Source organism: Nerophis lumbriciformis, linkage group LG05, assembly GCF_033978685.3.
Source record: "Nerophis lumbriciformis linkage group LG05, RoL_Nlum_v2.1, whole genome shotgun sequence".
NCBI classification, from domain to species: domain Eukaryota; kingdom Metazoa; phylum Chordata; class Actinopteri; order Syngnathiformes; family Syngnathidae; genus Nerophis; species Nerophis lumbriciformis.
The window spans coordinates 17,056,818-17,083,691 of NC_084552.2; the positions used below are offsets into that span (position 1 = coordinate 17,056,818).

At 39.8% G+C, this 26,874-nt stretch overlaps 1 protein-coding gene across 2 annotated transcripts in view; it reads right to left on the bottom strand.

Annotated features, from left to right (window-relative positions):
- Positions 1-26,874, bottom strand: part of zanl (zonadhesin, like) — a 161,317-nt gene that overhangs the window by 68,185 nt on the left and 66,258 nt on the right. For both annotated transcript variants that reach the window (XM_061961199.2, XM_061961198.2), the window contains exons 58-68: positions 21,790-21,986; positions 19,356-19,494; positions 19,179-19,295; positions 14,238-14,362; positions 13,804-13,949; positions 11,302-11,445; positions 11,019-11,126; positions 10,235-10,404; positions 5,762-5,964; positions 3,695-3,839; positions 2,852-3,099 (exon numbers count right to left, since the gene is read on the bottom strand). In XM_061961199.2, the coding sequence (XP_061817183.2) occupies positions 2,852-3,099; positions 3,695-3,839; positions 5,762-5,964; positions 10,235-10,404; positions 11,019-11,126; positions 11,302-11,445; positions 13,804-13,949; positions 14,238-14,362; positions 19,179-19,295; positions 19,356-19,494; positions 21,790-21,986 (1,742 nt within the window). The remainder of the gene's footprint in view (positions 1-2,851; positions 3,100-3,694; positions 3,840-5,761; positions 5,965-10,234; positions 10,405-11,018; positions 11,127-11,301; positions 11,446-13,803; positions 13,950-14,237; positions 14,363-19,178; positions 19,296-19,355; positions 19,495-21,789; positions 21,987-26,874) is intronic.

Genomic DNA, 26,874 nt, shown 5'->3' on the forward strand with positions numbered 1-26,874 from the left:
TACAATTTATAGTTTGTCTGTTTTGCTGTCAATACGACATATAGTTTGTTTTGCTGTCAATACAACATATAGTTTGTTTGTTTTACTGTCAATACGACATATAGTTTGTTTGTTTTGGTGTCAATACGACTTATAATTTGTTTGTTTTGCTGTCAATACAACATATAGTTTGTTTTGTTTTGCGATCAATACGACATATAGTTTATTTTGCTGTCAATACAACATATAGTGTTTGTTTTGCTGTCAATACGATATATAGTTTGTTTGTTTTGCTGTCAATACAATTTATAGTTTGTCTGTTTTGCTGTCAATACGACATATAGTTTGTTTTGCTGTCAATACAACATATAGTTTGTTTGTTTTACTGTCAATACGACATATAGTTTGTTTGTTTTGGTGTCAATACGACTTATAATTTGTTTGTTTTGCTGTCAATACAACTTATAGTTTGTTTTGCTGTCAATACAACATATAGTTTGTTTGTTTTACTGTCAATACGACAAATAGTGTGTTTGTTTTGGTGTCAATACGACTTATAATTTGTTTGTTTTGCTGTCAATACAACATATAGTTTGTTTGTTTTGCTGTCAACACGACATATAGTTTGTTTGTTTTGCTGTCAAATTCAATACAACATATAGTTTGTTTGTTTTGTTGTCAATACGACATATAGTTTGTTTGTTTTGCTGTCAATACGACATATAGTTTGTTTGTTTTGCTGTGATTACAGTAGAAAGGGACCATTTTTGTGAGATAGTAGTTTTGTTGCTGATGTTGTTTCGGTGTATTTACGATTGTCATTGTTTTATCTGTTGTGACCGTTTGTTGAAAATGGTTCAGAATAATTTGTTATTCTTTTATTTTGTTTCGAGTTTAAGTTGGATTTGGATTGTGTGCGCTGAAAAGATTTTCCGTTCGTAGAGGACAAGGGATCAGTGCGCATTAGAGGGAACATTGGTGCGGATCAAGCATTTTTTCAGAATGGGCCAAGAGTGTTATTGAAATGATTAACATTATTATATTGTATGACTTGTAGAGATGGGAGTCTTTGGGCACCTCACGATTCGATTAAAAATCAATTATTGATGCATCTTTAATTTATGTATATTGATGCAGTTTTAAATGTATTTTCCTTTCACTAAATAAGCGTTTATACCTTGAAATAAAAAACCCCAACAACAATTCATTTGGAATAAGAAACCGTTAAATTAATTCCCACATTTATCAAATTAAGGAAAACGTGTGCAAAACTGAAATGTAATATCGGAAATTATCGGTATCGGTTTCAAAAAGTAAAATTAATGACTTTTTAAAACGCCGCTGTACGGAGCCGTAAATATCCAGTAAAACACGGACGACTCTGGACTGAAGTTGTGTGCCTTCATTGTTTTTGTAGCAGTTGTTTTGAGACATGTTTAAAAAAAAAAAAAAAGCACTTTGTGAAAGTCAAAGTATAGTATTTTCCATAGTTGTAGTGGGTATCAGGATTATCTCAGAGAGAGCATGTCCCAAATTCCAAGCTGTTTTTAGGCATCCATCCATCCATTTTCTACCGCCTTTCCCTTTTGGGGTTGCGGGGGATGCTGGAGCCTATCTCAGCTGCATTCAGGCGGAAGGCGGGGTACACCCTGGACAAGTCGCCACCTCATCTCAGGGCCAACACAGATAGACAGGCAACATTCACACTCACATTCACACACTCGGGCCAATTTAGTGTTTGCCAATCAACCTATCCCCAGGTGCATATCTTTGGAGGTGGGAGGAAGCCGGAGTACCCGGAGGGAACCCACGCAGTCACGGGGAGAACATGCAAACTCCACACAGAAAGATCCAGAGCCCGAGATTGAACCCAAGATTACTCAGGGCCTTCGTATTGTGAGGCACATGCACTAACCCCAGTTCCACCGTGCTGCGCTGTTTTGAGGCATGTTAAAAAAAATAATGCACTTTGTGACTTCAATAATAAATATGGCATAACTGGAGTTGAAGTTGTTCTCTTATTTTGGAAAATCTTGTTTTTGATTGATTGATTGAAACTTGTATTAGTAGATTGCACAGTACAGTACATATTCCGTACAATTGACCACTAAATGGTAACACCCGAATAAGTTTTTCAACTTGTTTAAGTCGAGGTCCACGTTAATAAATTCATGGTAAAGTTACATTGTTTAATGCATCCAGCGGAGCATCACAACAAAATTAGGCATAATAATGTGTTAATTCCACGACTGTATATATCGGTATCGGTTGATATCGGAATCGGTAATTAAGAGTTGGACAATATCGGAATATCGGATATCGGCAAAAAAGCCAATAGAAAATATACATTATAAACAAATCATTTTAAGGAGCTGGTCCGATCTCTCAGTGAGGTGGCTCGCTGCAGTCAGCCAAATTTTAGAACATTACTTTATTTAAAATAAATAAATCCATTACTGCTTATTGACGTTTGCTAATCGATTCTATTATCGCCCAAATCCGAATTACGATGCATCTAAAAATCGATTATTTCCCCACCTCTAATGACTTGTGTCTTTGTTTAAATTCAGATACGTTCATACGAATACAGCCGTTATTATTGTCCAGCCGGAAACGGTGCCCAGTGAAGGATGGTGTAGCAATATTGTTGTCCGGGTGGAAATCGGGAGAATGGTGAGCCCGGGAGATTTTCAAGAGAGGCACCGAAATTCGGGTTGGTGAACGGTGAGGGTTGGCAAGTATGCCTTTTGGACTGACCACCCCCCAGCTTAATTCCTCTTTTGCTATACTAAAAGTCGTCGCCGAGTGGAAATCACAATGAAAAGAGAGGCATTTGTTTCTCCAAATACCCCCAAGTAGTGAGGTAACCCACCTGGACCACTCGTCCCTTGTCGAGGATGACGGTCACACCGTTCACGTCAATCATCACAGCCTTGACGTAAGAAATCTTCTTGTTACTTCCCCTGTGCTCGTTCTGGGTGGCTACGCTGAAGTAGGGCATGCTGTTGGAGGAGTTGCAGGGCGTTGTCAGGGTGTAAGAGCAGGCCCCCATGTAGTGGTGGGTCCGCTTGTCAAATGTGGTGTAGTGGGGGTCCCCTGACACCGAACAGATACCGTTTCCTGGGATTGAACACAATTTTGTTATATGGTAATCACATAGGAGTTTGGTGTGTATAAAGGTAAAAAAGCCAGTGATAAAGAAAACATATGAAGTTGTAGTATTTGGAAAAAACAGTTGAAATGTTAAGAAATCAAAGTCATAATATTACAAAATTAAGTTAAGACAATACATTATTCATATGTTGACAACAAAATCCCAATATATCAAGAATAAAGTCATAATGTTATGAAACATGTTAGGAGAATACATTCTTGATTTTGAAAAAAAAAAAGCATGACAATAAAAATCTGGTTGTGGCAACCTTGCCCATCATTGCACTTTATATGCAAAGGCTAATTATCCATCTTTATCAGTACGCAGAAGAATTAGTCATAAAAAAAGAAAACAAATGAATCAGAGAATAATGTCCTTAATAAAAAAAAAACAAGATGAGATAAAGGACAGAAAATGTCATGAATTAGGTTTGAAATATTACCAAAATAATGTGGTGTTACAAAAATAAAGTTTCATAGAATTAAGTACTAAAAATAAAGTTGTAAAGGATAAGCGGTCGTAAATGGATGGAAGTTGTAAAAAAAACATTGTTCAACATACCTAGGGGGCGACATTGGTACTCTCCTTGGTGGAGCTGACAACTTTCAGTGTTGGCGTTACAGCTGTTGTTAGTACACTGCATCAACGGTCCACTTTGACACCAACACTTCTTCTTACAACCCTCCAACAACCACTCATCACCCACCTGCCACACACATATCAAGTATATGTATCATTATACCATCATTATACCATCATTGTATTTATATATATATATATATATATATATATATATATATATATATATATATATATATATATATATATATATATATATATATATATATACATATACATACATATATATATATATATATATATATATATATATATATATATATATATATATATATATATATATATATATATATATATATATATATATATATATATATATATATATATAGGGGCAGTATAGCTCGGTTGGTAGAGCGGCCGTGCCAGCAACTTGAGGGTTGCAGGTTCGATCCCCGTTTCCGCCATCCTAGTCACTGCTGTTTTGTCCTTGGGCAAAACACTTTACCCACCTGCTCCCAGTGCCACCCACACTGGTTTAAATGTAACTTAGATATTGGGTTTCACTATGTAAAGCGCTTTGAGTCACTAGAGAAAAGCGCTATATAAATATAATTCACATATATACATATATACTGTACATACATACATATATATATATATATATACGGTATACTTAGGTTCTTTGTAATGAGGGTTTTTTCCTGTAACATTACAACTTTTTCCATAACATTATAGCTTTGTTCTTGTATTTTATGTGTTTGTTTTTTTTGTAATTCACATCTTAAATCTTGTAACTATAGTTTATCTATAATATATCAACTTTAATTTGTTTTACGGTCAACATTTTACTTTTTAAATATGAGGATCATATTCCTGTACTCTTCTGTAAATAGCAACAATTAATAACTATTTACAGAACACAACAGTCATGTTGTCTGCAAATAGGAATAACTTTAGGTCAATTGTAACTTTACAAATGTCGAACAATTTTGGTTCCAGTATTGATCCCTGGAGTACGCCGCAAGATATATTTAGCGTTGTAGACGTGTGTTCGCCTAGCTTTGCGTATTGCTCCCCATTAGTTAAGTAGCTTCTTATTCAGTTCAAGACCGGCCCTCTAAAATCAAACCATTCTAATTTATTAATTAAGATATTATGATTAATTGTGTCAAATGTTTCAGTTAAATCCACAAACACTGCAGCTGCACACTGTTTACCCTCTATTGCATTGGTAATCTCTTACGATATTTTGATTAAAGCCATCGAGTTGCGATGTTGGCTCTTTATACATATTGGTTGCCCACGAGTGTTCCACTTTTACTTATGAATTTGTCCAATCTGTTGTTAAAAGTGTTTTTTTAATAATATTGTGGAAGTAAGGAAACAGGACTATAGTTTGTACACTAGTGTTGGTCTCCAGTCTTATAAATATACCTGCCCTACCCTCCAGTCACTGCTGGATTATTGTCATTGTCATTGTCGCTAATACTTGTTGTCACTACTACCTGTCATAATAATTGTTGTTGTAGCTCTGTCTACTTTTGTTCACTCTGCTCTTGTCATAGTTCCTTCGTGTCACAGTAAGTGTTTTTGTTTCTTGTCGACAATTAGCTTTTGTGCTATTTTAGTTCATAGCCAAGTTTGTTCTCCGCCTTGTGCGCACCTTTTGTTTGTTTTTTTGCCATAGTGTTTAATTAAATCATGTTTTCTAGCTCAATGCCTGCCGTCATCTCTGCATCTTGGGGTTCGTCACCAACAAACTCTGACACCTATAATACGGTGCGCCTTATATATGAAACCATTCATCGGCAGTGCACCTTATAATCCGGTGCGGCCAATGGTCCGGAAAATACGGTATATATTACTACTTATATTACTAATATAAGTTATATTATATTACTAATATTATATAAAATAATATAGTAATAAATTATTAAAATAATAATATATTACTAATATTACTACTTTCTTCTTGTACTTGAGTATCAATCTTTTGTAGATACATGGTATCATTAACATATAGAGTAATAGTTATTAAAGGAGGCTTACAGGATGGTATGTCCCGCTGGCGTCGACACAGCCACAGTCTTTGAGGGGGACACACTTGTCGTCGCTCAGGATGAATCCAGGGTCACACTGGCATCCTTCCACGCAAATATCCTGACAGCCTGGCGGTCCTACCACTCCCAAACATGTCTCAGGGCAGGAGCTCACACACAGCGAGTACGAGCTGTTGGCTGGACACTCCAGCGCTAAAAACAGGAAGAAACAGTAAATGTGACTGTTGGTAACCTCACGCGGCTCCTTAGATGGCGCAAAATTTTGAAAGTTCTAACTAGAGATGTCCGATAATGGCTTTTTTGCCGATATCCGATATTCCAATATTGTCCAACTCTTAATTACCGATTCCGATATCAACCGATACTGATATATACAGTCGTGGAAATAACACATTATTATGCCTAATTTTGTTGTGATGCCCCGCTGGATGCATTAAACAATGTAACAAGGTTTTCCAAATTAAATCAACTCAAGTTATGGAAAAAAATACCAACATGGCACTGCCATATTTATTATTGAAGTCACAAAGTGCATTATTTTTTTTAACATGCCTCAAAACAGCAGCTTGGAATTTGGGACATGCTCTCCCTGAGAGAGCATGAGGAGGTTGAGGTGGGCGGGGTTGAAGTGGGGGGAGGGTAGGGGGTAGCAGGGGGTGTATATTGTAGCGTCCCGGAAGAGTTAGTGCTGCAAGGGGTTCTGGGTATTTGTTCTGTTGTGTTTATGTTGTGTTAAGGTGCGGATGTATGTACTCTCGTAACAACGACATGATTGCATTTTGTTACTTGGCTGCGGTAGTTGTGACGTAGTAAGCTAAGCTACAAGTTACTCTCCATTAAATGTAGGTAAGCTACAGGGGAAGCTTTTTTATCAGATTCAAACCGTTCCAACTTCAAAATATTCAGCCTATTCAGAAATTGTGTGCTCCCTTTCAACAATTCCCGGATTTCCTAGAATTCCCAGTTTTTAAGGACATTTTCCCCATTCAAAATTAATTATCCAATTTTCAAACTTCCACAATTCCCACATTTTTCAACCGATTCAAACCATTCCAATCTTCCTGGAAATTCAAAGAACCATTTTTCCACATTCAACACATTTCCAGGAATTACTGTTTTTTTCTAACCTTATTCCCAACCTTTTTTAGTGCGATGACTCCTTTCACATTTTTCAACCCATTTCAACCATTTCCACTGTCAAAACATTCCTCTTAGCCAGGACAAAAAAACAAGTTGGTTTAATAATAATACCATTTTTCTATAAAAAAATTTTTACTACTTCAACATTTCTTGATGGATTTAAACAATTCCAGCACCGACCAATTCAGCTCATTCAGGACATTTATGCTCCCAATCATTTTCAAAAAATCCCGCTTTTCCCCCAAATTCCCAAATTTCCAGGAAGTTCCCATTGAAATGAACGGGACATTTTTCCAGGTTGCACAATTCCCACATTTTTCAACCTATTCAAACCATTCCAACATCAACACATTCCACTCATCCTGGACATTCAAACTAACACTTTGCCAAGTTCCAAATTAAATTCCGTTTTTCCTGGAAATTCTAACTCTTCAACATTCAAATTATTCTTACATTCATACTACATTCTATCAGCATTTCAGTTCAACTTCAGCATTGGAGCATTCACACGCAATCCCTTCAGGAATTGCCTCATCTAGTATAATAGTATATTCTATATTTTTCTTAGAATACGTAACCGAATACTGAAAGTGTATATTGTATGTATCATGTCCGCTTGTTCTTATTCTGTTTTGAGATGAATGTAACATTTATCTATACAAGAACACATTATTGGTATGTCTTTCAGTTTAACAAAATGAAGAGTCTTGTGGCTTGTAAACTATGTGACAAAGACTCACAGTGAACAGCCTTCTGAAGGACATCTGAGTTCACTTTTCAACGCCAAGGACCAGTGTGATCTGTCACGTCATGCAGCCACGTACACAGGGGACAGAATATCAATACTAGGAGATGCAGTTAATAATATTACGAGCCTGCTTGCAAAAAAAAAAAAAACCTCTGCGAAAAAGATACAACAAATGGGCCACAACATTAGGTACACTGAAAATGGTCAATATTCACATTATAACAGTTTTTGCCACCACATGCTGGACGCGTCTCAATGCAACGAATTGTGCTAAATACAGTGCATTTGGTAAAGTAACAATGGCAACGTAACACTTAAAAATCGGAAAAAAACTGCCTTGAGGACAGGTCCTTGATTCCAAATCTGTTCTAAATTGTAAATATTTGTCTTTTGGAAACTAAAATAGAAAAAGGTTTATTGCCGTTATCAGCAGTTGGGAAAAAGATGCTGAAGAAGGTGTTCTGATAAGATGTGACCTTGTGTAACTGCATGTTACTGTATATGATAATACTTTATGTAATTGATCCTAAATGTGTAAACCTGAATTCAAAATGTTTTTTTATTAATTGTGAGAATAATATTTTCTGTGTAAGTGGTTATGGGTGCATGCATTATTCGCGTTTATTTTTTGTGTCATTTTATGGGAGGTATAAAATGTAACAATCTACTGTCAATGATTTTGTTTTGTTATAATATCTTCATTTAAATGAAGCATATTTACATACGAAAGGTCACCCAAAAAAACCTACCAAGAGTGTTTCAAATGTCCGGCCAGAGGTAGCGCCTGCATCCTTGCTTGCTGGTAACGTGGTAGCAGTGTAGGTGCTTGGTACCATAGATGTAGCGAGATAGGTCATCAAGTTGTATCAGACAATGTTAGCGACGTACCTAAGTGGCGACCATATTAGCGGGGGCCACTTCCCAATTAAAAGCAATGCAATACAATACATTGTATTTTGGAAAGAAACACAACTTGCTTATTTCTCAATTTCTCAACATGCGGGTTGCTTTAATGATAACGTAAGACAATGCGTCATTAATACACATTTAATTTTTTGGGGGGAAATCCTATTATCAACAAAGTCATCGCTTCAACTGTACGGCATATTTTGCAACAGTATGCGGCACAATGTGCCCGCATTCTTGTCTTTGTTTCTGTGACATATGCAACAATGGAATGTCCTTACTAGTATAAGCCCGCCACAGGGGATGTGGCATATCTAGTTATATCTATACTCTAGAGATGCGCGGTTTGCGGACACAACCGCGTAGTCCGCGGATTATCCGCGGGTCGGGCGGTTGAAATAAAAAAAAAATAGATTTTATCCGCGGGTCGGGTCGGGCGGTTGAAATAAAAAAAAATTAGATTTTAAATAGATTCAGGCGGGTGGCAGTTAAACCAATTCGGAAATATATATACATAGTTAAATGTTGTTACCCACATACGAAAAACGAGCAGGCACCTGCGGGAGCCGTAGCTGAGGTGATCCGCGAGAAGGGCCCGACGCACGTCCAGGGTCACCACCGCGCCCACCGCACCGACACCCCGCCTCGTCCGCCTTCGCCGAGGCCGGCGTCACGCGCAGCAGGTAAGCAGCTTACCTTCCCGCCACCCCCGTGGCCGGGGGCTCGTAACAGGGGTCACTCCGCGCGCTCCGCCCGCGCAGCTTACCTGCCCGCGCAGCTTACCTGCCCGCCACCCCCGTTGCCGGGGGCGCGTAACAGGGGTCACTCCGCGCGCAGTGCGCTCACGAAAGGGGTGGGGCTCACCCTGGTGAGCCGAGTGGGCCACTTTTGGTAAGCAGAACTGGCGCTGAGGGATGAACCGAACGCCGGGTTAAGGCGCCCGATGCCGACGCTCATCAGACCCCAGAAAAGGTGTTGGTTGATATAGACAGCAGGACGGTGGCCATGGAAGTCGGAACCCGCTAAGGAGTGTGTAACAACCCACCTGCCGAATCAACTAGCCCTGAAAATGGATGGCGCTGGAGCGTCGGGCCCATACCCGGCCGTCGCCGGCAGCGAGAGCCGCGAGGGCTAGGCCGCGACGAGTAGGATGGCCGCCGCGGTGCGCACTGAAGCCCCGGGCGCGAGCCCGGGTGGAGCCGCCGCGGATGAGAGGGACATCGCACCTCCACGCGCTTGGAGGTGCGCTCAGCGCGGCTCCCAGATGATTGCGCACTGGTGTGCGTCTGGGCCGTGACAGCGTGGCACGCATTGAATGTCTCTGCTGCATTGGATCAGTCTCCTTTCTTTAACAGGCAAAAGCTTTATAACCTCACTAATGCCTTGCATCGTCTATATTAGATATATAACAACGGGCGGGTGCGGTTTTGATTAAATGTTAGTTCGGGTGGATGCGGATGGTTGATGACTTTTGTGATGCGGTTGCGGATGAAATAATTGCCTATCCGCGCATCTCTACTATACTCTGTGCCATAAGTGTTAGCGTGCTAACTATTAACATGCTAGGATTTGAGCTATTTTCGTCATTTCACTGAAAATGCTGAACAAAATAAATAATACGACATGATATTTGCCAATATATCATAAAACAATATGATGAGGACTTACGGCAGAATTGTGGCGACCTCCACTGGTGGACTTTGACTCCGGCGCTGTGACAGGCGTCAGTGTATGCTTGCAATTGGTCACACAGGACCTGCTGTTGACCTTCAAACTGACACATGTCGTACACGCAGCTCTGGAAGAACGGGCTGGGATTCACCACGTTGAGGCACTCCCTGAAAACATCCAAAAATATTTAAAAATAGAGCCGGGGGATATACGTAATGGATTAAATGATAAATGGCTTGTATAGCTTTTCTACCTTCAAGGTACTCAAAGCGCCTTGACACTACTTCCACATTCACCCATTCACACACTGATGGCGGCAGCTGCCATGCAAGGCCCTAACCACCACCCATCAGGAGCAATGATGAAGTGTCTTGCCCAAAGACACAACGGACGTGACTAGGATGGCAGAAAGCTGGGGATCGAACCAGGAACCCTCCAGTTGCTGGCACGGCCGCTCTACCACCCGAGCCACGTCGTCACCAGAAGTTTGTTTGTAATGGTGTCTTACTGTAGTCCAGAGTCCAACATGTGTTCAAGAACAAGCAATAATAACAATAACTGTAATCTTACATCGAGATATACAAGGATAATCTTTATGGGTTTTTTTTGTGTAAATACCCCACAAGTTAATCCACCCATCCAGATAAGAAGGCTAAACACAATAAAACCTCTGGAGTTGTACAGTTGATGATTATTTCGCCGACCTTGCCTAGGTGAGGTGCCGAGGATAGCGTCATTAACACTTTATTAGTCTATCATATGTATTTAGTTGAAGACTTACCGGAAAGGTCCAGCAGTATCATTGATTTTGCCGCATTTTTCCGGTTTCACCACCTCAGCCTGAAGTTCGGGATTGCAGTCTGGATCGGGTTTGGTGCCCGGCGAACACCTAATCATGCAAAGGAAAATGAAATGAAAACAAAACACATTTTGAAATGTATTCAAATTATTGAAACATTTGTGCCATGTCAAAGGCAAAACAACTTTTGTTTTTGAAGTTCAAATTCCAAAAGCTTATACTGTACTATAACATTATAAATGGGGAAATTCGCAAAAGAACTCACGAGTCATCCTCATCTTTTTCCGTCTGCCAGCTGTTGCAGAAATCGTTGACATTGGCCACCAGAGCGCCGTCTGGTTTGGTGAAGTCGTTGTCGGGATTTCCGTCAAAGTCGCCGCAAAGTCCGCACATCTGGTCATAGTACGAACTAGCAAACACATCCAGCTGTTATTCACACATGGCGAGTAAAATAAGGACTAAACATGTGATGTAAAATGACAGCCGTTCAAGATGCAATGACGCAAGCTGTCTGCCAGCACAACAATTGTTTGGATGAAATCTCCCTTGTAAGTAAACCCTTCAGCTGTAAACGATCAAGGGCGTACCTGAACCCAAAGGTCTCTGTGTCTTCTTAGTTCTTCATTAGAGGCTAAATTATTGAAAATCTGAGGAGCACGTTTCATTCAAATTAATCTTAAAATTCTACAGTAAAAACATGATTCAAAACTATCAAGGTTTAGCCATTAAAAATACCAAGACTAAGATGCATCGGCAGACATGAGATTTAAAAGATTCCAGAATCTGTGTTATTCTCAGCTGGACAGGGAGCGAGTTCCAGAGCCGTGCTTTTCTATGGTACAGATCCTGGTGGGAGTAACCTGGAGGAGCATGCTGTTGGAATATTTGAGGCTGAGGGGCGGGCAGATGTTTGGGGAGTGAGAAGTTCCTGTAGGTATGTTGGTAAGTCCAGAATATGTAAATGTTTGTCCTAAGACGCGTGCTGTAGCTCTTTGGGATGTAAGTAGAAGAGTTTGCGTCTGCTCAGTGGTTGCTTAGTTTCCCTAATTCATGAATCATTGAACTGGACAGTTTCCACAAAATTGTTTTTCTTGGGTTGGGGTGTAGGTAAAACTGATGCATATGGATTACAAGGTTATTGCATCTGTCCCTTTGTCTTCGTCGTCCACCTGATTCTTATCATTTCCGGAAGTAGAGTACATACACTTTTTACAAACCAGCTGGGTTAACCACATGTCTTCAGGGCCACTCTAAGCTCTTTCCCTTTGGCCTGTGGGCTACTGGGAACATGACCAGTTCTGCATTGTAGGGTTCTGATAAGGCTCAGATTGGTCAGTAGGTATTGATCAGTGTGTGTGGGTTTAGCGTAGTTCCTCTAAGGGGACAGGACCAAGTCATTGGAACAGATGTGTAGATGACAAATGGGTTATCATCAGTGGACAAAAACATTTAGTTTACGCATGAGGATTTCAAAGACTGTAAATTGCCTTTTTGGACTGTGATGTTCACATTGGAGACGACAGGGGCCTCCATATTGGAGCCTCTAACAAATAACTCACATGGCACAGCCACATTTGGTTTCAGGCAGTGGTGTGTCGTAAAATAAATCAGCGCTGTATGAAGTCTGCGAGAGGCCCTTCTGAATCAACAATGCGGCAGTCTGTTCAGTGTAGGTCGACGGGGCAAATACATTTGATAGCCAGTTGTAATAGCCTATCAGATCAAAAGTTGTTGACAGTAGGCCTTGCTATTATGCCACCTGTTGAACGTGACAAATATGGCTCCTGTGATTGGATACTCACTTGTGACTCACAAGTAAGTATCAATCACAAGTGGTGAGTTGCAAGCGCAGGCAGTGCGAGGCAGATCAACCGAGCCACACCCGGCTAACAGAAAAATCTGATATCCACTCGTGTTTTTAACCCGCATGGCCAAAGGAGAGCAAAACATTGATTAGGTTGCAGATATAGACTTGAAAGGTCATTTTCAAGAAGGACATTTGAAGAAAGGCTTGATCTCCGGAGACAAGGTCGGCCTACCCCTGAGCTCGCTAACCTGTCCCAGTGGGTGAAAGGTTTGTCCGCCACATCCAATCGAATCAACCAACTATGAGTTTACGGCTTCTGATGGGTTTTGATTTCTTTATTTTTTTACATCGAATATGTTTTTATTTGAGTTATTTAGATTTTTGATAGTACCACGTAGAGATATGCTTTAATTGGTGCTGCGGGTCATTCTGTCCAGATGACAGATGAAACGGCTTCTCAGACAATCGAAAAGTCCAGTTGCGATCGATTCACTGAATGTAATGTTTTAACACTTAAATCGTAGTAGAATGATAAGGGCTCTGTAATTTTACACCAATTAAGTCGTAATAGTACGAGAAGGACACGTTAATGCTAAGAATCGCCCGAAGGAACGCGCTTGCCATCCCTTCCCTGGTCCCACATGCTTCCTCAAAGACAAGATGGCTGACTACTTCTCCACGTGTTTTGTCTTCATGAAGTGGCCTCCAATAGAGGGCCAGAGTTCTCATTGGCAGTGTGGAAGCCTTTCTGCAAGTCCTTGGGACCTTCCTTCAGCTTGTCTACCCTCAGTGTAAGCGCACCATGACCATTCCCTCGTCAGTTCTGTCACATTTTCATTCCAACTATGACTTTCAAGCCCAAGCTTTTTCCTCTCTGGAATCAGAGTCTTCCTTGGCCCTCTCGAGGTGCATGTTTTTTGTTCATGTGAAATGGTGAAAAGGTGGTGTTTCTATACCGACCTGGGGACAGAGATTTGGGCGTGATGCTTTCCATCCCAGCGTACTCGAAGACCAAAGGACGTCTGCACGGTGACGTACTGACCAGCTAGGCTGACCGTCATCTTAGGAGATGGCGAATTAGGTAGCGCTACACGTCGCCCGTTCACCTATTAGGAGACAATATCCAGAAATGTATATATTATTATTATTACCATGAAAACGTAAAGAAATAGTAATATGATCACAAGCTTAAAATTACATCAAGAACATGTTAAAGTCCGAGCATCACACCAATAGTCATATTACCGGAATGAAATTGTTACAGTACAAAAATCAAGTTGTAAGAAAAAACTGACAAGATTTGAGTCCGAATATTTTGAGAAGAAAAAGTAAAAAACAAAAATGTACCCAAATAAAGTCGTAAATATAAATGCATATCATAGAGTTCAACTAACCAGAGTCCTCCTGGCTTTCATCAAAGTAAGTGTTATTCCGTCCACAGTGATGTAGAGTTTTCTCAGGTACGACACTCCTGACACTCCTCGTTCCTCATTCTTGCCCTCCACCGAGAACCACGGACCTGCCGTGTGACACAACAGCACATTCAATTCTATCATGCTGAAAAATGCTAATTTATAGCATTTTTACAATCATTAGTCAAATAATACGTACCATGCATTGTATTTCAATAACATTAGACTTAACGGCAGAACAAACATTTCATATGTGAAGCTAACGTTTGCATAGGCCTTAAAAGAGAACCTGATGCGGAACATACCAAAGTCTAAGGCAGGGGTGTCAAACTCCTTTTAGATGGGGGGCCACATGGAGAAAAATCTACTTCCAAGTGGGCCGGACTGGTAAAATCACGGCACGATAACTTACAAATAAAGACAACTTCAGATTGTTTTCTTTGTTTAAAAATAGAACAAGCACATTGTGAAATTGTACAAATCATAATGTTGTTGGGTTGCGGTTAATAGTATTCTTTCTTTCACATGTACTGGCTTCCTGTGCACTTAAGATATGACTTTAAGGTTTTACTACTTACGTATAAAATACTACACGGTCTAGCTCCATCCTATCTTGCAGATTGTATTGTACCATATGTCCTGGCAAGAAATCTGCATTCAAAGAACTCCAGCTTATTAGTAATTCCAGAGCCCAAAAAAAGTCTGCGGGCTATCGAGCGTTTTCTATTCGGTCTCCAGTACTCTGGAATGCCCTACCGGTAACAGTTTGAGATGCTACCTCAGTAGAAGCATTTAAGTCCCATCTTAAAACTCATTTGTATACTCTTGCCCAGGGGTAGGGAACCTGTGGCTCTTTTGAAGACTGCATCTGGCTCTCAGATAAATCCTAGCTGACATTGCTTAACACGATAAGTAATGAATAATTCCGCTGGTAATCACAGTGTTAAAAATAACCACGTATCAACCAGACTACAAAGCCATCAGCAAAACCATACAGCACCAGAAGTTGCATTAATGGTAAGAAGTATTTTATTCATTATTGGTTACCTTCAGAATAACAATGTTATTAAAAACAAAAAGAGACTTATTATACTCTAAAAATGTTGGTCTTACTTAAAAATGCACGCATTTAGTTGTACTCTGTGTTAAAGAATATTATATGGCTCTCACGGAAATACATTTTAAAAATATTTGGCTTTCATGGCTCTCTCAGCCAAAAAGGTTCCCGACCCCTGCTGTAGCCTTTAAATAGACCCCCTTTTAGACCAGTTGATCTGCCATTTCTTATTAATCTGTGCCCCCCCCTCTCCTTCGTGGAGAGGGGGGACACAGATTTGGTGACCACAGATGACGCGCTAGCTGTCCAAAGTCAGGGCCCAGGGTGGACCACTCATCTGTGCATCAGTTGGGGACGTTTCTGCGCTGCTGACATGTCTCCACTCAAGATGATCTCCTGCTGGCCCGACTATGGACTGGACTCTCACACTATTATGTGAGATCCACTATGGACTGGACTCTCACACTATTATGCTAGATCCACTCGACATCCGATATACCAGTCGCCCGGGGGTCCCACATCTGCGGTCCCCTCCAAGGTTTCTCATTGTCATCTCATTGTCATCCCATTGGGTTGAGTTTTTTCTTGCCCTGATGTGGGATCTGAGCCGAGGATGTCGTTGTGGCTCGTGCAGTCCTTTGAGACACTTGTGATTTAGGGCTATATAAGGATACATTGATTGATTTGTCATTATTTATATTTTCTGAATAAATTATGTGATAATGTTCATCAGTCAACTCATTGGTGTTAATTTTCAATCTATCAAGATAAAAACATGATATCAAAATCAAATTACAGTACGTTATTTATGTAGTTTGATCATTTGCCTCGGCTGATGTACTAACATCATGTGGTTTATTTTGTACATATGTAGCATCATCTACAGAGATACAAAGAATTGCTATTGCGACATCCAGTGGACACATTTAGAACAGCTGTTTCTTTCATTCAAAAATTTCAGGTTAATTTTTATACTTAGCAAACACATCCCGCGGGCCGGATAAAACCTGTTCGCGGGCCTGATCCGGCCCTCGGGCCGTACGTTTGACACCCCTGCTCTAAGCCTTTTGCAAACCACTGACCAAAAACGATTCGGGGCGGAAACGAAGAAGAGAGGTTGTAACAAAAAAAAACAACCGACATAATATTACCAGAACACATAAACTCCTGATAGTAAAACAATAAATGTGTCATGCTACAGGAAAAAAAAGTCTTACAAGGAAAAGGTTGTAAACATTTTGGAAATAAATCCTAATAATAAAAGTATAAAGTAACCATTTCACAGGACGAAAATGCTATTAGAATAAAGTCGTCACACTACAAAATAGTCAAAATTTAGAGACAGAAAAACAAAGCGAGAATATTAGTATAATTTGGGAATCTCAATGTTATGAGAAAAGAAAATCTTAGTGAGAGCTGCAAAGTCAAGAATAAAGTATAGATACCACTAAATACAATTGGTAGTGTAAAAACGTATATGTTAAAAATAAAAAAAGAATAAAGTCGTAACTAAGAGAAAGGACGTTGTTGTAATATTAAAAAATACATTTGCGCTGTCAAAGGAGTATTTTTTTTAATCATTTTATTCACATTTTTGAATTTAGATTAATCATGATCAATCCCAAATCATAACTTGTTTACATTACTTAAATTAGTCACACAAAAAAAAACAACCAATATTTGGATGAAAATTTGATTTTACTTGCAGAATTTTTTTAATGTTTTTCTTTCTCATGATGTAATGCAAGTTGTTGTGATTAATACCATGAGCTCATACTATCGAATTGTTCGCTTTTTCACATTTACATGATGTCTTTTTGCCCGTTATTCCTACAGTTTTCCTTTTTTCCCCACGGGCCAACAAAACCAGAGCTGCGGGCCACAAATGGCCCCCGGGGCTGCACTTTGAACCTCCCTGCAATGACCAATAATAATACACTTTGTCACCTACAACATAAATCTGTCACTAAGTTTGGTTTTTAAATATACATAACGTTTTTAGCATTTTTAAAAAATTTTTTGACAAACTAAAAAAATATCAAAATGGCCCCCGCATACTTCAACTTCTCAGTATCCGCCCTCGGTAGGAAACGTTTTGGGCACCACGTCGTTAACTCATTTTAGCTCAGGGGCTGCATGGAGGAAAATCTATTCCCAAGTGAGCCGGAATGGTAAAAATCATGGCATAATGACTTAAAAATAAAGGCAACTTCAGGTTGTTTTCTTTGTTTTACTTTGGCCAAAAGTTTTAGATGTCCAATAATGGCTTTTTTGCCGATATCCGATATTCCGATATTGGAGGGGTAGTGGGGGGTGTATATTGTAGCGTCCCGGAAGAGTTAGTGCTGCAAGGGGTTCTGGGTATTTGTTCTGTTGTGTTTATGTTGTGTTACGGTGCGGATGTTCTCCCGAAATGTGTTTGTCATTCTTGTTTGGTGTGGGTTCACAGTGTGGCGCATATTTGTAACAGTGTTAAAGTTGTTTATACGGCCACCCTCAGTGTGACCTGTATGGCTATTGACCAAGTATGCTTGCATTCACTTGTGGGTGTGAAAAGTCGTAGATATTATGTGATTGGGCCGGCACGCAAAGGCGGTGCCTTTAAGGTTTATTGGCGCTCTGTACTTCTCCCTACGTCCGTGTACACAGCGGCGTTTTAAAAAGTCATACATTTTACTTTTTGAAACCGATACCGATAATTTTGAAACCGATACGATAATTTCCAATATTACATTTTAAAGCATTTATCGGCCGATAATATCGGCAGTCCGATATTATCGGACATCCCTACCAAAAATAGAACAAGCACATTCTGAAAACGTACAAATCACAAATAATTGTCTTTTTTGTTGAAAATTATGAGAAAATTGGTGCAGTTTAAAAAACACAATGAGCTTGGACTTTGTCTCAGTGTATCTACAAAGCCAGGATTAAACTCAAGTCAGTCTTTCTGGGATTGAACAAAAACACAACATGTAAACTCTTCTAGGTATCAAATACCTCCTTTGTCATGTCCACGTATCAATCCTGAGCTAACTCAACAAACCATAAGTAACAGAGGTAAAAACTATTAAAAAGGGTTAAAGTTAACTTTTCTCGTGTTTGACAGACATTTTGGGGCAACGAGGGTGCCAAATGACGACGTGTTTGAAGCAGAAGAAATAAAACGGCAGGCTTGAAGTTTCATGTGGGTCGAGGAGGAGGAGGAGCCACAGTCCCCCTTTACTGTGTACATCTTGCTTGGCCCCGGTATAAACAGTTTCCTTGCCTCACAGAATTGCTATTGTGACATCCAGTGGACACATTTAGAACAGCAGTTTATTTTGTTAAAAAACAAAAGCAGCTAATTTCTATACTTGGCCAACTCATCACGCGGGCCGGATAAAACCTGTTTGTGGGCCTGATCCGGCCCGCGGGCCGTACGTTTGACATCACTGATCTACACAGATGCCTAGGGGGCGCTATTTTTCCAATGTATTTTACACAGTATTACCCGCCCTCTTATGGCTGTTAGCTAATAGCAATTTGGATAGCTAGCGTTAGCTGCCATTGAATATTCTATCCTAACAACAACATGATTTTTTGTTGCTTCTCTTGTACTGTTTTTGTACGTGACGCTCTGTGCGCGTAGGTTTTGGTGAGTGATATTACATAAACATAGTAATAGTGACAAATATAGACAATTGTCCAACAAATATATTCTGCTAAACCACTAATGGTAACATAAGCTAGCCGATAGTGTTTTTGTTGTATTTTTTTCTTCGAAAAATGTAACTGTGAGGAAGTTTGACAGCTGAAATGTGATGGTCTTAGCAACTCATACTTACCTGTACATATTGCTCTCTTTGCAGTGAAGTAGCGCTTACCTGTGTTGTTCCGGCAGGTTCTGGCCAGCGTGTAGGTACACGTGCCCATAAAACTGTAGAACTTCTTGTCAAAAGTGTTGTAGTGTGGATCTCCGTAGACAATGCAGTCCTTAGAGCCTGAAAGTATTCAGTTACTAGCGTGATACTGTAGTAGTGTTAGTGTCAGGAGTCACTTACTGGTAGGGTAGCAGCCCAGGTGTCCTTCTAGAAGCAAACACTGGTGCATGGGGGGGCACTGAGATGGCTTACAGCTAACAGAAGGGGCGTCGCATCGGCACTTTTGCTCGCAGTCTTTATCGTAGAACTCCTCTCCAGGCTAACACGCAGAACATACAATCAATAAAAGAGTACGATTGAATACTGAAATAGCTCAAAGTTGCGTTAAACTCGTAGCTCGTAATACCAGTACGATGACAGAAAAGCGGTAATATTACAAAAAAGAAGTCAAGAGTAATATTGTAAAACCCAGAACAAATGAAACAGAATACAATGATTTGCAAATCCTTTTCAACAAATATTCAATTGAATAGACTGCAAAGACAAGATATTTAATGTTAATTTAATGGCAGCAACACGTTGCAAAAAAAGTTGGCACATGGGCATTGTTACCATTTTTAACAACACAGTAAACATTTGGGAACTGAGGAGACCAATTTTTGAAGCTTTTCAGTTGGAATTCTTTCCCATTCTTGCTTGATGTACAGCTTAAGTTGTTCAATAGTACAGGGTCTCTGTTGTTGTATTTTACGCTTTATAATGCGCCACACCTTTTCATAGGGAGACAGGTCTGGACTACAGGCAGGGCAGTCGAGTACCCGCACTCTTTTACTATGAAGCTACGCTGTTGTAACACGTGGCTTGGCATTGTCTTGCTGAAATAAGCAGGGGCGTCCATGATAATGTTGCTTGGATGGCAACATAGGTTGCTTCAAAACCTGTATGTACCTTTCAGCATTAATGGTGCCTTCGCAGATGTGTAAGTTACCCATGTCTTGGGCACTAATACACCCCCATACCATCACAGATGCTGGCTTTTCAACTTTGTGCCTATAACAGTCCGGATGGTTCTTTTCCTCTTTGTTCCGTAGGACATGACGTCCACAGTTTCCAAAAACTTTTTGAAATGTGGACTCGTCAGACCACAGAACACTTTTCCACTTAGCATCAGTCCATCTTAGATGAGCACGGGCCCAGCGAAGCCGGCGGCGATCCTGGGTGATGTTGATAAATGGCTTTGGCTTTGCATAGAAGAGTTTTAACTTGCACTTAAAAAAGTAGCGACGAACTGTAGTTACTGACAGTGGTTTTCTTATGTGTTCCTGAGCCCATGTGGTGATATCCTTGAGAAATGTTGTTCTTAAACTGTTTGTGAATGACTGAGCATTTAATGGAAGCTGTTTTTATACCCAAGCATGGCACCCACCTGTTCCCTGTTGTTAGCCTGTGGGATGTTCCAAATAAGTGTTTGATGAGCATTCCGCAACTTTCTCAAGTCTTTTTTGCCACAGCTTCAAATTCCAAATGAGCTAGTATTTGCAAAAAATAACAAAGTTTCTCAGTATCTTGTCTTTGCAGTGTAATCAATTGAATATAAGTTGAAAAGGATTTGCAAATCATTGTATTCTGTTTTTACGATTTACACAACGCGCCAACTTCACTGGTTTGTGTAATATTATATGAGGAATAAGTGCAATAAAGCCAAGAAATAGTGGGAATGTTACAAGAAAAAAGGTGCAAACCCCCTAAAAGTCCTGATGTTGCAGGAAAAAAAGTTGTAATGATGCAAAATAATCCATCATGTTGTCAGAAGAAAATAACGAGTAATAACTGCGATGAGGTGGCAAATTGTCCAGGGTGTACCCTGCCTGGGATAGGCTCCAACTGTGTTATTACCAGGACAACTTTATGAGAAGGAAGTCGTATATTATCATGAAAAAAGTCCTAATGTCACAAACAGGACGTTTTTATATTACGAGACAAAAGATGTCATGAAATGTCAAGAATCAAATGGATAAAGTTGGAGTATTATGAGGAAAACAATTTAAATCTTATGACTAAAAAAGTCTAAACGATGCTTGAAAAAAACTCCTCCAGGTATGCGTAGCAGTGCAGTAGTTAGTACCTGGTAATACTGCAATGTAGTTAGTACCTGGTAGTACTGCAATGTAGTTAGTACCTGGTGATACTGCAATGTAGCTAGTACCTGGTAATACTGCAATGTAGTTAGTAATAATAATAATAATAATAGATTTTATTTGTAAAAAGCACTTTACATTGAGTAAACAATCTCAAAGTGCTACAGTGTACTAAAAAAATAAAAATACAAAGATAATAAAAAATAAATAAAAATTAAAATTAAAACAGCCAAATAGCTATAACTAGTATGCATATATCTAAAAAAAAAGAGGCTTTTTTAAAAGCATCCACAGTCTGTGGTGCCCTCAAGTGGTCAGGGAGAGCGTTCCACAGACTGGGAGCGGCGGAACAAAAAGCCCGATCTCCCATTGTTCGTAGCTTTGTCCTCGGAGGTTGGAGGAGGTTAGGCTGTCCGTAGTACCTGTTATTACTGCAATGTAGTTAGTACCTGGTGATACTGCAATGTAGTTAGTACCTGGTAATACTGGCCGTTGGTGTGTTGGCAGCCACAGGAACTCCTGTTCACGCATTGTTCACCACTCAAAATGTAGCCGGGGTCACACACGCACGACTCCGTGCATGGTCCCTCGCAGGAGGGTGGCTTTCCGGAACATGTCTCCTGACAGGGGTCCGCGCAGGGATGGTAGTGGCTGTTGGGGGGGCAGCTCAGCGCTGTAGGGAACGTAGCGTACGTCGTAACAGTACATGAATAAAGTCCGAACATTACCAGAATAAAATCATGATGTAACAAAAATAATATGCCAATATTACCAGACTAAATCGTATCAGGAATAAAAAGTGATGTGAATTCAGCCCAAATTGTGGAGTGGAATAGTCGTGCCTTAACCAGAATAAAGTCCAAAAAGTAACGATATTACAAATTAAAAATATAATCCAAGTCGTAATAAGTCAACAATAAAAAATATATGTGAAGAAAGTCAGAAAGAAAAAGTCGAAACATGAGAAATGAGAAATCAGGGTCAGAAGTTGAGAGCTTATGAGAGAAAAACGAGTCCAAGTGCTACAAGAACCATTTTTTAATTTCATGTAAGTAAGTAAGTAAGTAAGTAAGTACATTTTATACAAATCGTATTTTTCGGACTATAAGGCGTACTTAAAATCCTTTCATTATCTCAAAACTCGAGCAAGTGCTTTATAACCCGGTGCGCCTAATGTACGGAATGATTCTAGTTGTGCTTACGGACCTCGAAGCTATTTCATTTGGTACATGGTGAAATGATAAGTGTGACCGGTAGATGGCAGTCACACATACGAGATACGTGTGGACTGCAATATGATGGCAGTCACACATAAGAGATACATGTAGACTGCAATATGACTCAAGTAAACACCAAAATTGTATATGTTCCATTGAAAATATAAGAACATTACACAAAAAATAAAATACATTTTTTAATCTGGATACCATTTTTAAATTTGTTAGAAGGCTGCATGTAATAAAAAATAAACATCATACTAGGAACTCAAATGCATGCATGTGTTCGGAAAAGAATGACTGATTTAAACAATTCAGAGAAAGACACATCGTAGAAGGATGTTATTATTTCGAAATAAGCTGAGTCAATGACACATCTTGAATAGATTGTATTTTTCACACCCTCTCAGTTGTTAGAATTGGTACAGCGAGTTGTGTATAAAGTGTCAGGCAGATGAAGGAAATCTAATTAATTTCCTGTGGGAATGTCAGAAAATAGGAGCTGTGGTCTTGTGCAGGGCCGTAACCAGGATGTGACAAACACCGAGGTCAAAAACTGATGGTCCAAGAAGAGGTTTGAAAGGCTGAAATCATGGCTATTTCACCGCCACATAGATAATATTACCTTGAACAACACAATGAATAAGCCACTTTAAAAAAAAAAAAAAAAATAGAAAGAAAAGAAAAAAAAATAAAATAAAATAAAAATAAACCCTTTAAATAAAATAAAATAAATAAAAATAAACAAGAGGCCTGGTCGCCAACAGTGCCCAACGCCACCAAACCCCGCAGCCCTTCCCGCACGTCCAGGCCCCCCCCGCCCACCACCCACCAGGCATCCCATCCGGCAAAAAACCATAAGGGCCCAGCCCTGCGCCCACAGCCGGCATGCCACGGCACCTCAGCAGACCCGGCGCCGCGATCAGCAATGCACACCGGGGCAGCGACACATACATATGTACCTACATACATACACACAGATTCCACCATACATATATACAAACGTACACACACCCACATAGACGCGTACCCATATATAATTTAACAGAATAAGTTAAATATATTAAATAGATTAAAAAAAAAATAATAATAATAATAATAATAATATATATATATATATATATATATATATATATATATATATATATATATATATATATATATATATATATATATACATATATATATATATACACATATACATACATACATACACATACATACACATACATACATACATACATACATACATACATACATACATACATACATATATACATACATACATATACACATATACACATATACACATACACATACATACATACATACATATATACATATATAACAAATTAAAATAAATAAATAAAATTAATAAAAAAAATAAGGGCAGAGTAAAACACAGGAGGGGGACTCCCGCAGGGCAGTCGGGCAGCACCGCCGGGGCCCCAACAAGGGAGGCAAGCAGTCCCCCCAACCCGGCACCAGGCAGGCCCGCACAGCCGCAGCGCAGGGCGACCCCGGGCAGACCCCGCCCCGCGCCCCAGGGGAAGGAGGAAGCCCACGGACACCCAGAGCCAGAGGGGCACGAGCCGACCCCCGCCCGACAGCGGCAAGACCCCAGCCCCACGGGCGCAACCCCCCGCCCAACCACCCACGGGAGGGACAGCCCCCCCAACCAACCCAAGGCGGCCGCCCACAGCCCCACCCGTGTACTCCTGGCATCTCTCCTCGCGCTCTCATGTTTCTTTTTGGCACTTTGGGGGCGGGTATGCTTAGACAGCCCCTTCTTTCTGATTGGTCAGGCGAAAAATGCTGACAAATGCTCAGAGCCAATCAGAAGTATAGCAGGGCGGGTCATCGTCAATATGTATCAAGATTTACGGAGGTAGAAGTGGATAAAAAAAATGTTGCGCGCTGATGAAGGTTATTTCATACCACATAAACAGGGTAATACAAAATGTGACCCAAATAAATAATAAGACAACAAACACCACAATCACATATTTCAGCCAGAACTGGTCCACCAGCAATAACATCCAACCATAACATTATTTTATATTTTCACTTCTTCTTGAACATTTGTTTTCTAATTTATGGAATTTCTTTTGATTCAGCCATAAAATTAATAAAATAATCTTTGAATTTTGTTTTTAAAATGTTAAAAATAGCTTTTAATAATGTATTCTGAAACAGTTTAAAATAATCAGAGAACTGACTAACACTGACCCTACACAACTATGTTGCACAATTAAGTCTTTTTTTTTTAAAGCGAAAGAGGTAATTTCAACAGGTACAGCATCCTATGTCATATCTACATGTAATAAGATTTGTAACAAGGCAAACCGTTTGTAAATTGGTCGAAAATCGAGCAAGTTATGGTAATTTTGAGGCTAGATGTCCGAGGTAAGATGGCTACAACGTTGCTACACTGGAGAATAATTGGTAGCCATCTTACCTCGGACAGCTAGCCTCAATCATTACATTGATGTCAATGGTACATGTACTAATTAAATTACCATAACTTGCTCGATTTTCGACCAATTTACAAACGGTTTGCCTACTCCTTCCACATTTTCAACCCACTTCAACCGTTTTACCATTCTTCTTAATCAAGACCAAAAACGAAATAGTTTTTTGAAGTAGAAAAATTCCTGGTTTTCTCGAAATTCCGTAATACCATTTCTGAATTAAAAATGTTACTACCTCAAAAATGTTCGATCGACTTGAAAAATTCTAACACCAACTAAACTCATTCAGAAGATTCAAATGTTTTAGCATTTTCCCAAAAATTTCCGCTTTTCCTGAAATTCCCAAATTTCCATGGAATTCTTATTGAAATAGATAGGACATTTTTCAAAGTTCCACAACTCCCCACATTTTTTATCCGATTAAAACCGTTCCAACTTCAAAATATACAGCCTGTTCAGGAATTATGTACTCTTCTTCAATAATTAAAAAAAATCCAGGAGTTCCTAGAATTCCCAATTTTTAGGGACATTTTCCCCATTCGAAATGAATTATAAATATTTCACACTTCCACAATTCCCACATTTTTCAAACCATTCCACCTTCAACACATTCCAACACATTCAATTTATCCTGGAAACTTAAGCAAGCATTTTTCCACGTTCAACAAATTTCCAGGAATTTCTGTTTTTGTCTAACCTTATTCCCAACCTTTTTTAGTGCGATGACTCCTTTCACATGTTCCATCCCATTTCAACCGTTCCACTGTCAAAACATTCCTGTTAGTCAGGACAAAAACCAAGTTGGTTTAAGAACTTGAAAAATTCCTGGTTTTCCATAAAACCATTTTTCAATTAAAAACTACTTCAACATTTATTGACCGATTTAAACGATTCAAACACCAACCAATTCAGCTCATTTATGACATTCATGCTCCTAATAGTTTTCAATAAACCCCGCTTTTCCCCAAATTCCCAAATTTCCAGGAAGTTTCCATTGAAATGAATTGGACATTTTTCCAAGTTGCACAATTCCCACATCTTTTCACCTATTCAAACTAGAGATGTCCAATAATGGCTTTTTTGCCAATATCTGATATTCCGATATTGTCCAACTCTTAATTACCGATTCCGATATCAATCGATACCGATATATACAGTCGTGGAATTAACACATTATTATGCCTAATTTTGTTGTGATGTCCTGCTGGATGCATTAAATGTAACAAGGTTTTCCAAAATAAATCAAATCAAGTTATGGAAAAAAATGCCAACATGGCAATGCCATATTTACTATTGAAGTCACAAAGTGCATTATTTTTTTTAACATGCCTCAAAACAGCAGCTTGGATTTTGGGACATGCTCTCCCTGAGAGAGCATGAGGAGGTAGAGGTGGGCGCGTTGGGGGGCGGGGTTGAGGTGGGGGGGAGGGCGTAGGGGTAGCGGGGGGTGTATATTGTAGCGTCCCGGAAGAGTTAGTGCTGCAAGGGGTTCTGGGTATTTGTTCTGTTGTGTTTATGTTGTGTTACGGTGCGGATGTTCTCCCGAAATGTGTTTGTCATTCTTGTTTGGTGTGGGTTCACAGTGTGGCGCATATTTGTAACAGTGTTAAAGTTGTTTATACGGCCACCCTCAGTGTGACCTGTATGGCTGTTGACCAAGTATGCTTGGCATTCACTTGTGTGTGTGAAAAGCCATATGTGATTGGGCCGGCACGCAACGGCAGTGCCTTTAAGGCACGCCCCCAATATTGTTGTCTGGATGAAAATCGGGAGAATGGTTGCCCCGGGAGATTTTCGGGAGGGGCACTGAAATTCGGGAGTCTCCCGGGAAAATCGGGAGGGTTGGCAAGTATGACTGGGAGACGCAACTGCT